Source organism: Cinclus cinclus, chromosome 4, assembly GCF_963662255.1.
Source record: "Cinclus cinclus chromosome 4, bCinCin1.1, whole genome shotgun sequence".
Classification (NCBI taxonomy): domain Eukaryota; kingdom Metazoa; phylum Chordata; class Aves; order Passeriformes; family Cinclidae; genus Cinclus; species Cinclus cinclus.
The window spans coordinates 53,615,478-53,630,442 of NC_085049.1; the positions used below are offsets into that span (position 1 = coordinate 53,615,478).

Consider the following 14,965-nt stretch of genomic DNA (forward strand, 5'->3'; position numbering starts at 1 on the left):
GCACAGGACTTCAAGACTTTTCGTGCAGGACATTTAAAACAGGTTAACAAACAGCAATGTATCAACCACAAAATTTTTTAGCTCTGGGCTTGTTAAAATATTCTGTTCTCTAAAGACTTCATAATGGAATGTTTAGTTGCATTGTTCACTGGGAGAATGCCCATTGGTTGAAATTGCATCAAGCTTTTTAAAACAAAGTTGTTTGTTTTTTTTTTTAAGTCTTCCAATGTTTAACAAATAATTTATTTACAGCAAAGTATCCTGCAGATGGCACATTCATTCTTCATTCTTGTGGATGGCATGTTCTTACATTCTGTAGTTCCTGTTTCCTGTGTTCCCTCTACTTGTGTTCTTCAAATGCACTTCCTGAAAGTTTAGAAAGAAAAATTTATTACAGGTAGGTTTAAATACATTGTATGATCACAAAACTTACAAGAGTGGGAAAACAGTTGTCCAGAGTGCTGGATCTGCTAGATAATTGTGTTTTAATCAATAATTCAGTTATCTACAGAGAACTTAACTATGCAGAACTTCTGTACCTGAAATTCCTCCTTCTCCTAGACATAAGCACTTTGACTGTTGTCATTCTTGATCTTAGCAGAGGAGACATCTGCTGCTGGAACCTGGATGGGCTTAGGGACATGGTAGGTACCAAAGACTTCCTGTATTTCCCAAAGACATTTGCTAAAGCAGGATGTATAGGGGCCAGGGAACTTTCGAGTTGTAACTGAAGATTTATGGAATCTCTTGGGCTTTGGTACCAGATATTTTAAAAATTGCTCTGCTATTTTGCACAGATGGCATATTAGATATGTTGGGTTTTGTTGGATTAAAGCCTTGAAGAGGAGAAAAATGGTGGGTTCGCTGTAGGAGCTGCAGCCATATAACTTGTATTTTCAGAACAGACAAGGTGATGTGCCAGGCAAATCAAGAGAGCTTTGAAATGACTAATGCCCCCAGTTCCCTGTAATTCCATGTACGGGCCAGTCTTCAGGAGCAGTGATAGGGGTGGCATATGCATTTCAATTTGATTTCCTTGTTTGCCCCTCTAGTAAATATTAGCCAGGCCCAAGGCTGCATATTGTGTATCAGACTAAAGCCAGAATTACTGTCCATATTTATAATACTCATCAGAAGTCAGATTCTTAGAGAAATTAAATTATGGGTTTTTTCCCAAGAAAAGCCAAATATATATATCTGTAAATTTGAAGCAATGTGTACACAATTCTACCACTGCAATAGCTGTTATTTAAGCCCTAAAATTAAGGAGGCTCTAAAATTTAAAAAGAAATAATATTTTCTTGCTTTTCTAATGGACAGAAATAAAATGGAAGCTAATTTGGTGCATTGGTTTATTGGGGTTTTTTAGTCATTTCCCATAGGAAATACTATTCTACATATAACTGTTCCATTTCCCTTCAGTATCTATTAAAAATAAAATCAGAAATTAAAAATAGAACAAATCAGAAACTTTCAAAGGATCAGAAAACTTGAACTCATAGAGGGCTTATTAGTTTTCACTGGATTTGTATTGGCTTCTGATGGGTCTGAGAGGAATTATTATTTTAAGTATGTAAAACAGAAATTAGGCAGTACTTGTAATTGTAAAATTAATTATACCACCGCCAAGCATAAAACATTGAGCTAAACGAGGATTTATCATCACTGACAAGCCAAAGTTGTTAACAGAAAAATAGTCATAATGAAGAAATGTTTTTTCTTAGGAATATGCCATTATAGGCTGGATTAATCATCTAGTCACTATTCCTGTGAACAGTTCAGAAGGATACTGATTTGTCCTCATGCAGTTTTGTTGTAGAATATTGCTGTAGAATAGCATCAATCAAATACAGAATCAGAAATGTCAACAGAATTCTGCTTATCCTTAAATTAAAATATATTTTGCTTTTCATTGCCTGTTTCTCTTCCAGCTTTTCCAAAATGACCTTTGCTGTCTTTACTTTTTCCTAAATTATGCCTTAGTTTTCACCCTGAAGAGCTCATTCTTGGTGAAAACTTAAATTTTCACTGATTTTCATTAAAATCATCATTGCAGCATTTCACAGGAGTCTGCCAATACTAAGGATCCTGCTTTATTCTACAAGTGCTTATATTGGTTACAATGAGCTAAGAAAACAGGAATTTCTTTACTCATCTGCCCAGTTTTTTTTTTTTTCTACGCAGCAGCAAAACAAAATATTCTCATCAGTGCTGACCCTAGGTGCTCCTCCTTGAAGAGAGTTTACTAGCATATAAGAAAAGCTATATGGTTCATTTTATTTGCCAAAAGTAATATATTCTTAAAGGTTACAAACTCTTGATCTGTAAAATGGACAGTGAGAGCCTTAAAATGAAACAACAGCCATTTTGCATTGCAGTGACTTTCAAAGTATATATAGATTGAAAGTTAACTGTATGTTTCCCAAATTAAAATATAAATTCTCTTTGCTGTTGTTGTTTGAGTTTAAAATGGCTTTATCATTCAAATAACGTAGGTACTAAGATGCAGGAGTGTTTCACTTAAAGATGTTAATACTGACATGTAGGTGGAAAAAGAGTTGTCATGATACAGACTAGCCTTGAATTTGAAGGAAGATGACAGGTTGCTTTTAGAACACTTCCTTCTCCAGAATCAGCATTTTGATAAATAACTACCAGTAAGTGTACTGGTAGTAGCATGCATGCCAGAAAATGCCTTGACCCATATAGCACATGTTTTTAAAGTATGAAATGCTTAATCTACTGGGGGGGGTAGGGGGGAGGGTGAAACACAGACCCCAAAACTAGGTGTGAATGCTTCAGTTGGGTTCTCAGACCTGCATTTGTACTGGTATTAAAAAGTTTGGTTTGCTTCTCAAGTCTTTGAGAAGACGATAATTAGAAAAAAACTGCTCTGAGCTGATATTTGTAACCAGACAAAGACAATCATAATTTTAAGATGGGACATGCAAAATGTGAGCAATGTATAAGTCAGCTAAAGAACAGGGAAGCAGACTTCTAGCCCATGACCTTCAGCATGGATTTTTGGAGATAAGGCATCATTAGCAGTAGGATAACAATCACCTTGGTGATGGTAATGATCATTTGACTGAGCTGCAAGGGTATTGGGAAGAAAGCAGCAGCATTCTTACCCTATCAGGGCAGACATTCAAACCTCATTTGACATTCAAAGTTCCCTTGATCTACTGGTAATAAGTGGAAATTCTAAAGTTTGTAGTAACAGGCATGATACTTTAGCTATGAGTCCTCTGGGGTCTCTTTGAAAGCTTTCTAGTTCTGTGGGCAGTGTGATCACTGACATGAAAAGAGAGCTGCAAAGCAAGCAATGGGAGAAAATAATTCTCTGAAAAGGCCAAGTCCTTCTATCTGTTACACCTAAAAGTTCACTCATTGGCTTGGTTATATGGTGTGGCTTCAACACAAATTAGGATTGGTGCCTTGGTGCTTATTTTGGCCTATGAATCTATCTGAGTTGGTACTGAGCCAATTACAAAAGAATCTGCCAGTCTTAGAAAAATTAATGAGGAATAATGCAATACTTTTTCTGCTTTCTTAATGGCATTTTCTTAAACTAAAAATACTAATATCTTTTCCCTCTCTTGGTCCCACTCAGTATTTATTTAAATGTTGAAGATTAGATAAAATATGAAAAGTATTTTGGAGAAGATCCACTTCCTATTCATACTTTGTTGGTATAGATATTTATGTGTATTTTTCACATGTGAGGCCTAAAGAAGAAAAAGGACTGTAAATCTGAGGAAGAGCAAAATTATGTCTAGATACGCATCTCTTTTGCTGTTTTGTTCAGGTTGCAGGTGGGTGGCATGGCACTATGTTCATGAACAATTTCAGGATGTGTCAGGGTTGGTTTAGATTGGATGACAGGAAAACTTTTTTCACAGAAAACATTGTCAAGCACTGAAAAAGGCTGCCTAAGGAAGTTGTGGAAACATTATCCCTGGAGTTATTTAAAATATATGTAGATGTGGTACTTATGGACATGGTTTACTGGTGGACTTGGAAGTGCTGAGTTAATGGCTGGACTCAGTGTTCTTAGAGTTCTTTTCCAACCTAAATGATTGTATGATTCTTTTTTTACTGATTTTTAAAATCAGCCTTACCAGCCTTCACATTCAGTAGTAATTTTCAAGTTACTTTGTAATCTTGAATTTATAGGAACTTTGTGACATTGTTTCTACAACAGTGCTTCATTTGAAAAGACCCCAGTCTTCTCCTGTGTACAATTGTGGGAATTGCTCAGTTGTTTCCTTTCGTGGGGCAGTTGTTTTTCAAAGAGCTACTCAATTGTTTTCCAAATTGCTGATAAAATTTAATTCATTTAAGGGCAATCGACTGAACTTTTAGCATTTTTCAGAAGAGGAAGAAACGAAAGAAAAGCTAGATGGTACTGAAGACAGGACTTAAACTCCCCTTCTTGCTCTTGTTTTGCCCTTTAAATATAGTGTACAACTAGGAGAAACCATTACTTTGCTTTCCAGAAGAAATACTGGAACTGTAAATAAGCAAAGATCCCTACTCCATTGAACTAAAATCACCTACCAGATTGTGCCTAGCAGGAACTATCTGCACAAGGAACTGGGGAAACAGGCCACTTACTTAAGCACTATAAACACTAAAACAAAACCCCAAATCCTGGATTTGTCATTTAAAAAGATATGAGGAGATGCTGAAAAAAGACTGTCAGATGTATGAAATGCATAAGAAGCTGATTCTCTATTAAATCTGAGAGGAACTGAACAACATCTTATATATTGCACCTAGTCCTACATTATATCTTGCATCTAAATATGAAAATTTTGAAGAGGTCATATATACATAATCATAGGTATATAAATATTCACCTTCTATGAATAAGATACAGATCTCATATATAACATATAATATTGAGAGAAAAAAAATTGTTTAACAGAAAATAATTTGACTTAAGCCTATTATTTTTGTTAAAATCGGTGGCATATCAACACTATGAACTAGCTAAATGCATTATCTTGGGAGAGCGTGTCCAAAAAAAGTTTTAACATAGTTGCCTTCCTTAATGGTGACATGTGTAACTGACTGCAAAAGGAAAAGAGAAAGATAAAAGAAAAGTACATTGGAAGGAAGAGAAGCAGAAAGAGGAATTCAATAAGAAAAACTGGTACATAGTCAGGTTTAATTTTTTTCTATCTTAAATCTGAATAATAGTTTCTTCTATTCATTCTGTATTTTCATTTCCTCAATCTGATTTTCTCCATCCACAGAAAAAAATGAAAATTTGTTTGCATTTCCCATCAGATTTGTTATTTTATTGCCAAGTTCCTATTGAGAAGCATTTATAATTTCTTTTATTCCTTTCAACATACTCTTTTTTATGTACAGTTTCTTTAATGATGATTTCTTTAATAATAATTTGTCTTTAATTTAATTTTCTCTCCCATTTTCTAAAAATTCCATGCTTTTTATTTGTGATGCATGCTGGTTTGTTCAGTTTTGCAGTATTTTTACATTTTCTCGACCTCTTTGATCTAATTCCCTTGCTTTTTTTTTTTTTTTTAAGTTTCTTGTGCTCCTCATTGTCCTTTTACTGTCCTTTTCACGTTTTGATTCTTTCCCTTTTTAATTTCCGGGATTCCAGGATGATCTCTTGTGCAGCTATATTCTCTCATTTACTCAGTTACATACTCCCTCTATTATTTTTTTTCCAGTACCCCTCCTGAGTGCTACCTCCCCTGATGCTACAGAAAGATACGAGGTTTTTCCTGTCTGTAAAAAAACAGAGCTCTTCTGCCTATGTTTTGAACTGGAAAGAGGACAGCTGCCTAAAGATGACATCATTCCTTAGTCCTCCAAGGAAAGCGGTGTGGAGATCCATCAAAGAGCTGGCAGGTATCTTGTCTCCTTTTCTCCAATGTTTTATTCATTGCCTTAGCAACAAGCATGGGAAGGAGCACATGGATTCCTGGCCAAGTCTGTTTTCTTCTTTTCCAGCAAGCCCCAAGTTTGTGTGCCCAGATAGGAGTAAACCTTAAACAGGGGTTTCTTGTCTGCAGTTGAGCTCCACCTGAAGAAGTCTTCACTTGTCACCCTGCGTGCCCTTTGAGGTCTCAAGATGATACTTCCCAGGAAAGATAGTACAGACAAAGATTTTTGGAAAACTCTTGAGGAAGAAGGGGGAAAGGATTCTATTCTATGGTTTGACTTATGGAAAAGAATGGATGCTGGAATGATTACAATAGTTCTTTTCATAAAGTTGATATTAAGGATTTTAATATACAGCACTGGTTTCCTGACTTCCTATGGAATCTTAGGTTCCAGGTCTTGTAAGCAAGAATTTTCAGATAACTGCAGGAGTAGTGCCAACATATGTGTAGGACAGACAGGGTCAACAGCAATAAAATAAATCATGGGAGACTTACAGCAGAAGACAGATAATGTGTATAACAGATGTTCAAACCTCAGACAGGAGAGACAGTTGAACATCAGCTTAATTGTAGCCTAGTCAAGATGGGTTTCCAGAACTACAGGCTCCGTTGAGGCATATATGTATCAGTATATCTAGATACTCAGAACTCCACAACTATATACATAATATCAATCAATATTGGAAGTAGCTTGAAGAATATGCATATTGAACTTTAAATAGTTAAAATGAAGTGTGCAATTATTGCAGTGGCTATCCATTTAGCTTAGTTTTGATGAAAGAAGAGCAAAAATAATGAAGAAAAAGAAGTGTGTTCATTTAAATGTACATTGAATAGCAGAATGTCTGATTTCCTTCTTGAGCACTCATGCTACCTCTACCTAAAAGGAGAGGATGAGTGAAAAGATTCTGGAGAGATGAGTTGTTAAACATTCAGCGTTTAGCTTCTCTTATGAAAGAAGTCTTAGATGATATTAATGATTGGATAATGTGGGTACTTGCCACTTACTACCCTATGGCAGGATAAGACCTCACAACTACTAGTTCAGCAATTCCATGTTTTATTCAGTGCTCTAAGTGATGAGGTGGAACACACCACTTCCCACTTATTTTCCACCTTGGCAACTATTTTCCAAAGTTCTGCTAAACCTAATAGGCAGAGCATGTCAATTGTTTTCTGTTACCGGCCTTGATAGAATTTTCCTTCTCTAAAATACATAGGGATTTTTTTTGGTTGGTTCTTTTTTTTTTGTTGGTCTGGTTTGGTTGTTTGTCGGTTGATGTGAATTTTTCCCAGCCTGGCGTACCTTTTGTGCTTTTGGCATGTCGGTGTGGCGCTGGGCACGTACAGACCGTGCGGATTTAGGCGGTTTTATTGGAGCACAATACATCTCCAGCCTCCTCAGGTCACAGCTCTGGAAGCAGCATTCATCCACTATTCCCTTGTGGTGTAAGCGTCTACTGCTGGATCCATACCCTGTGGGCTTACCTATTCAAAACACAAAGGGAAAGTTTTTATGTTAGAGAGGAAATGCAAAGGTCTCGGGAGCAGTCATATTATTAAGATGTATTATGTTAACTGAACCACCAGTGAAAATTGTAAAGGCTGCCTGTGTGTATCTATTCTAAGACCCTGTTCTCAGATACACCTTGAATATTCCTTTCCAGGTATTCATGGAAATAGACAGCTTTGATCTCTGTGGTTGCTATTGAAGCGTTGAGCAAATCTATGCCTTCTTAGAAAAGTATTATTAAAATATTTTCTTGAACTGTATTAGCCTTGAAAAGGGAGAGGGAAGAAGCTGAAATCTGACATTTAGACCCTTGACAAAGCAAATTTGCCTTTTAGCTTTTGTATGAAACCTAGTTGTTGAGCCAACTGAGGTAGCTGGTGTGTAAAAACCATAGATCACGACTGTGTTGTAGACAAGTATTTCCTAATAAAAAAGGCCACACTGAGGTACTGTGTGAAGTCAGAGCATGTTCCAAAGGGGAAATTAATGCTGTGTACCACTGCAGAGGCTGTAAGATCTGCAAGCTCAAAAGTGGAAAGCAGAATTTGAAGTAACAAAGTACCTGATGAAATAGGAAGGTTGGTGGAACAGATAAAAGCTGAAGATTTTTATATTCCATAGATCTGCACAAGATAACAACAGTGACTGTTACAGCATGGCTTTCTGTGCTTTGCATTTGCACCAAAATGGTGCAAATATATATGCATATATAAAGCTATGGAAAATACTTAATTGGCAAATTTTTGCATTTTTCACTCTGCTCCATTAATGGCCAACATTTTAATTCATACAAGTCTTATGCACTTATATTTTTATCTTTTTTCCCCCTGTGGTTTATGAGTTCCTTAGTAACTGCTGAATTCTCTGCTGTCCTACACAGAGATTAAAGACCCATTATTTCCTGGTTTTGTTTGTACAGCCAAGTCAGATGTGCAGTTGCCTTGTTATGACTAACTAGAAATGAAGGAACTGTAAATTTACAAAAAGGAAGTAGTTGCTTGCTTGCTACATCTATTTTAAAATTCTGGTAGAATTTGATTTTAGATAGTAAAATTCTGAAAAGATTAAGTGGTTTTTTTTTACATTTTCAGCATTAAATGTTTCCATTTACAGAATGATCCACATTGGTTAATAACTGAAAAATATGGAAAAAAAAAGGACAAGTGTACCAAAAGCCAAAAAATGAAGTAACTCAATTCAGTCAGCTCTACCAATTTCTCTTCTTGCCTTTTTTTCTTCTTTTTTTTTTTTTTCTTTTCTTTTCTCATTCTCAGTTATCTCACTGAGACCAAAAATCTGTTATTCACAGAGTTTGGCAGGAGTTTACATTTTAAGAATTAGTCAAGTTAAATAAAGGATAAGGATATTAAAGATTAATATTCAGTTTCTCTTTTGGAAATTATTGCCCCCATTGCTTATATGGCAAAGTCCAGGTTGATATCCATGTGTTTGTCCTGCAGTTGTCAATTTGAAAAGACAGCACTACATTTTACTGTTCCCTGTGATTCAAATATGTATCCTCTGCTGAAGAACCCTCGAGGCCTCAGAACATCAGTAAATGAAAAGACCTCTATTGGTATAGTATGTCTCACATTTTAGCCAGCAATTCAGCCAGTTAAGAACTAACTATCCCTATGAGCTTTGTAAAACCAGAAAACAAGTTTTTTAAATGTCTTCCCCCACCCCCCCCTCCCCAGGGACTATATATTAAAAATAAAAACTTGCTTACTTAGGATATTGCAATCCACTGGGGGCCTCTATATTGTACATTGCCTGCTAAATTATTTGTTTCATAAGACTAAACAGTACAGCAAGCCAGGAGTAGATTACAGTAATATTTTGGTTTGTGTGTGTGTTGCTTTATGTGTATCACTGAAAGGTATTACTAAGATATGGAGTTGGATTTGGTTTTTTTTTCCCCGAGGCTATTTTGCCTCACTGAGTTATAATATGAAATGCAAGCTTTTCCTTAGAGATTTTTCCTGAAATCAGTTAATGTGGTTGTTTTATCCTAATACTTTTAAAATTTAGCACTCCTGATAAAGTGTGGAGTTTCATCACTTTGCAGTATACCCACAGTGGTGCTACATTTTCTTATGCTCACATTTAAAGCATGGAAGGGCAAATTCTGTTCCTGGATATGCAGGCATCCAGATCCAGCTGAACTACAGGTATAAGAACTGATTAGTAAAGCTTCCATCTCTTTTATCAGTCTGTCAGTTTTTCATAAGCAAACATGCCCTAAAAGTTGCTGTTCAAGTTATTTTATCCTTTAGTATCCAAATTTAATAATTTATAAAGTTGATAAAATACCTTTGCTAATTTACTCCTGCTTTATTTAGTAATCAGCAGCAACATTTTCCCACATCATCATAAATACACATGAATAGTTCATACAAATCCTGAATCCTGGAATCTTTCTGGTGAAAATCTCAGAACACTTCAAAATCATTTTTTGAGTAGCTGGACTGAAGACATCTGTTTATTTTTCTTACAAAATATAATTTTATGAGGGATTATATATTGTCTAATAGCTCTTCAAAAAGCTGGTATGGGACACGTAACAATATGGGAACGGAATCTCTGTCACACCAGTGATGTCAGCTATGAAATGTGACATTAACTTATTTGTAGGCTTAAATATTCATGCATCACATAGCATAATAAATACTCATCCTTTATATAAAGAGAATATTAGTATTGAGAAGTCAGAATTTTTTCTTTCAAGAAATGTTTTCCCAAAGCTTTCAAAAGACCTAAGCAGTCAAGTATACTTAAAATTTGTGTGATGTAGAAAATGATATTGCCTAAAGTGCTGTACAACACAGAGAGCAAATTAACAGAAAAAAAATTCCTTTTCAGTAATCATGATCCACAAACATGATTGAGAAATATCTGATGACTAAAGTAATTTTAAAGTATTAGATTTTAAATTGCTGCTGACCTCTTAAGTGCTGCAGTATACAAAGATACTATCACAGAGAAAGATGAGATAAAGAATTACAGGGAGATACCACCACTTCTACAGATGTTATGACTGTTGGCCCATCTGCTCTGGCAGGACTGCAGGATCAGATGGTGCCAGTTCATCAAGTTACCAAAGTATGCATTTAGATCTAGGCAAATGTTCAAGCTCCTGCATGGTGTGTTGGATTAAATCACATATTAAACAGTGAGCACATGCTTGAATGTTCTCCTACACAGGGACTGATATAACTAAGCACTTCAGTTACTTTCTAGACAAAAATCCATATTGGCAAATTAATGGCTGGTGGTTCTGCATTTTTAATATAATTTATCTTTCTTATTTTTTTTTTTTTTAAATAATGGACTGCATCTTCTGTGTCCTTTACTGGGAACCCATATAGTTCTTTCTCATCTTTCTGACATAATTTGAATGCTGCCTTCCAGCTGTTATCAAAAGTTTTTTATATTTACTCAACCTTCAAAGTGCTGCCTGTGGACTTATAACAGTCCTAGGCATTCCTTTTTGCTGATGTACACTGATTTCCTTGGAGGTTTTTTTCCTTTTTTGTCAGTTGCTAGCTCAAAAGAATTTCATATCATGTAGGTCAATGTTTACTTAATAGAATATTTGCCTCTTATTTAATCTACTTTATCAAATCTGTGGATATTTCTTTCAGTGTGCAACAAGCAGATAAAAAGTCTAGTCACAGTGATGTCCCCTGAAAGCAGTCCAAGGTATAGGATTCCAATAGTTAAACAGCTGACTTCTGCCCTAACAGCACTTCCCTTTCAATGATGCAGAGTCAGTGGAGCAATTCAGCAGGACTTGTTCCTACCTGGTTTCTTTCTGTTCTTCCTCATCCCTCCAAAATATCCTACTGTTGTTGCCACTGGTTCTGCTCTACCAGTGGTTTCAATGTGAGAAGCACTGGTGTAGGTGGAATACAGAATTTTCAAATGTCAAATTATTTAGGCATTCTGTGTAGAATCATATACTACTGTTGTCGTATTAAAATTAGAAATCACATTAGAAATAGCCCAGGACAAGTGCAAAGTTAATCTACTCCAGGAATCTAGGAAAGAACTAGGGTAATGTGTTCTGGAACTTTTATGTGACTCTTTGTCTTTGCTGTTGTGTCTTTTTTAGCCAAGCAGTAGAACTCAAAAAGTGCCACGTAGACTGTAATTCAGAAATACATAATAAATCTGAAAAACCGTGGACTTAATCCCAATCTAGTATTAGAGTCCATCTTCAAATACAAATGCAGCTTTTACAGTATGGTGAAAGGCCATTGACCTATTAGAGTGCTATAGTCTTGTAGCAAGAAACTCAAAATGTTTCCATCAAAACATCAGAGTAATTTGGGAGCATTGACAGCAGCTTACAGTGTCAGGATGTGTGGAAGCATCCTGTAAAGCAGCAGGTCAGACAGGATTTTCCTGTGGCCTGAACAACTGGCTGAGAGTTTGTGGTGCCAAATTACAGCACAGTAAAGGAATAAGTGTGTGCTAGATCCAGACTATGAGCTGGTGGTTGGAGAGTTTTTGAGTTACATGTGCTGTGTGACTTTGGGTGGCACAGAAGGCCAGGGATGCTGAGTTTGAGATTCATCTTGCTCATCTCTGGTCTCAGAAAATTAGGGATCTAGTTTGAGATAGTGAAATCAACAGGCAGGTGTGTATGGAGAGTGAATTATTCCTGTATTGCATGGTTTGCTTAAAATTAAATTTATTCTTGTCCTCTGAAGGAAACTGTTCTTTTATCAACTACAGATAAAGCAAATTGATCTAGTCTTAGCATACATGCACAGCTTCTAGGAAACTGAACTCAAGGAAAATGAATTAAATTAAAAATTTGTCCTAAATCACAGAATTTATGCACCTGGTGGAGTACACAGCCATTCTCTTTCATTTCCAATTTTACAATTAAATATAATGACAAACTGTTCTAAAGAACATGTCAACCAGTGTGCTGTTTAATTATGTATCTCTGTACCTCTTTGACTACATTTTGTATGTTAGTCTAGTGCTGTCTGTTTTTGCATTATAAATGCCTGTATATGCAAAATAAGAGACTGTTGATATTGCTTTTCATCTCCTTGTAATCTTGAACAAATGAATTAGTGTTATACTGGTAATACTTCTTGAGGGTGCTCTGGAATTTCTCGTCTGTATTTGAAAAATTATGAGTCAATGTTCAATCAGCAGGAAATGCCTGGCTTTTCATACTCCTATGAAGTGTTAAACAAACAAGTAAATAAACAAGCAAATAACAAATCTTGGGGATTGCTGTAAAGCCCCTTACCAGAAATACCTCAAGGTTTAAATGTGCAAAGTAGGCAATCTGGTTTTTCATGTAAATAAGTTGCATGCATTTTGAAGTGACAATATTTAATATTTCGTTTCCATTTTCCTTCAATGTTTTGTTAATGCAAAAAAATTATTATGCTTAGACTGATTTTTGTTTGTATTCATCAAAATGAGCATATATTAGCATTTATAAATGCTTGATGAATGGATGCCCAAGCTCTGAAATCTAATTTAGTATGCATGAGTATAGAGGATAAGCTTTATCAGTATGCACAAGTAAAATCTTTATGAAAGCATCTGCAATTGTTAATGTTGAGATATTGCACTACAGCTACTGATTTGTGGAATACTAGATTGTATCAACTACTGAGTCCAATGCAAGAAGATGTTTGCTCTTTGCTTAGAAATTCTAGGCAAGTAAGATTGGGAAAACATGGGCACTCAGTATTGATCTATGAAAGAAATCTATCAAGACTTCACAGAGCATTTTGCCTAAGTGCGATTTATAAGTTTCACCTTTTGAAAAGAAGATAGCTCTTTGATATTTCAAATACAGAGTAAAATAACTGTGTCACTTCTTTAAAGTCAGTGAGACAAGTGTAGCTATATTCCAGAAGATCTTAATTTGTAATTTGTATGACTGTTTATTTAGCCTGTCACATAGATAATTTTCTCTTCTAGATATATCCTTTCAGAAACATTTTTCCCCTTTATTGTAGAATTAGGAAGGAATTCTTCTCTTCCCCTAAACTTATTTCCAAAGCACAGCACTTGTAACATTTTCCTCTCACATACAGGAGTGGTCTTGTACTCTGCCCTTGCTATGGAATAGCTGCTTCAGAGGCCATCAAGTGTATTAAGCCATTATGCTTCACACAGTAATTCCCAAGCCATTTGCAGTGTGTGAAGAAAAAGTGCTACAGTTTTGAGTGTTGTACTGCAATATGAAGCAGGAATTTCACTGTTTTGAGGAAAAGAGAAACAGGAAAAAGAATGGGAAACAATATAATGTCTTATTTTATACCAATTCAGTGTTCTGGAGGGTGAAAACCTTGCCGACCCAGCACAATTTACAAGCCTACATCAGATTCCAGGGCTGGAAAGTGCCAGATGCTGCCAAAAAATATATACTTTGGCAAGGGAAATGCTTTGCTGAATAGAAATTGACTATTGCAAGATTAGCCAGGTTGGAGAGGGTTTAGGACAAGATAATTAGAAGCCAGTAGGTCTTTGTTACATCTGAATACTGCACCTAGAAGTGCATTGAGGAGGGCAGTGATAGTACAGGCATCCATCCATAATGAAAATACATCCTGTCCCCTCTTATACATGTTCCCAGAGGAAATAATTGCTGCTTATCCTTGTGTGTGGTGGAAGTAGGAACAGTCATGATAGAACCTTTCATGTCCTTATTCCAGGCCAATATTAAACTGCATTCTATTTGGATTACCAAACTAATAACGATGAAACCCTGTAACTGGCTGAAACTGTAGCATTGCTGAAGTCACTGGTAAATATTTTAGTGCACTCAGGTTTATGTCTTGATGAATCAGATGCCAGAAGTTAGTTTTATATCACTTGATCTGAGATCTACTAAAATCAATGGAAAGATTTCCACTTGTCCTTAGCTGGCTTTTCAGAATGCTGGTGTTGAACACTTGCTTTTTTTTCCATTACAGTTCAATAAGTAGATATCATCTTAGAGGCATCTAAGGAGGTTGCAGGGAATGGATGTGATGAGATTTCTTGAAGGAGGTAAGAAGAGGAGGAGGAGGAGGATACTAATGTGCAGTGTGAAGCAGAATGACTGATATGTGGTTAATGCCACTGACCACATAAGAAGCAGTTCATTGCTTTGCACTTTGTAATCAGAATTTTTAGCTCTATAGTTATTCTTTCTCAGCTGTACACTGAGAAATGAAAGCAAACACCAAATGACAAACACGGTACTCTTGCATTTTGGCATCATCATCTGATTAGAGGCAGAAGGTGGGAATGGCTGTTTCAAGTCCCATCTAATAGGTTTCCCATTGTTCAGGAGTGCACATATTGACACGCATCACAATTTAAATTTTTGTTTCTATGGAATAATCCTTACAGGAGGATAAGTAGGTGGGCACAGCCAGTGTCACCTTCCAGAGAGGTAGACAATTTTCATTCCTTTATTAGGAACAAGTACTGGTTGACAGCAGTTGACAAGCCAGCAGTGGGGCCCAGGTGGGCAAGAAGGCCAGTGGCATCCTGCCTTGTATTA

At 36.1% G+C, this 14,965-nt stretch overlaps 1 protein-coding gene across 2 annotated transcripts in view; it reads right to left on the minus strand.

Annotated features, from left to right (window-relative positions):
* Nucleotides 1–306: 306 nt before the first annotated feature.
* The window catches only part of IGF1 (insulin like growth factor 1), a 46,436-nt gene continuing 31,777 nt past the window's right edge, over nt 307–14,965 (minus strand). Inside the window, exons 3-4 of one of the 2 annotated variants that reach the window (XM_062491259.1) lie at nt 7,228–7,409; nt 307–366 (exon numbers count right to left, since the gene is read on the minus strand). In XM_062491259.1, the coding sequence (XP_062347243.1) occupies nt 307–366; nt 7,228–7,409 (242 nt within the window). Of the gene's footprint in view, nt 367–6,907; nt 7,410–14,965 lie in introns of those variants that run through there. The other variant, XM_062491258.1, reaches the window with a different exon arrangement.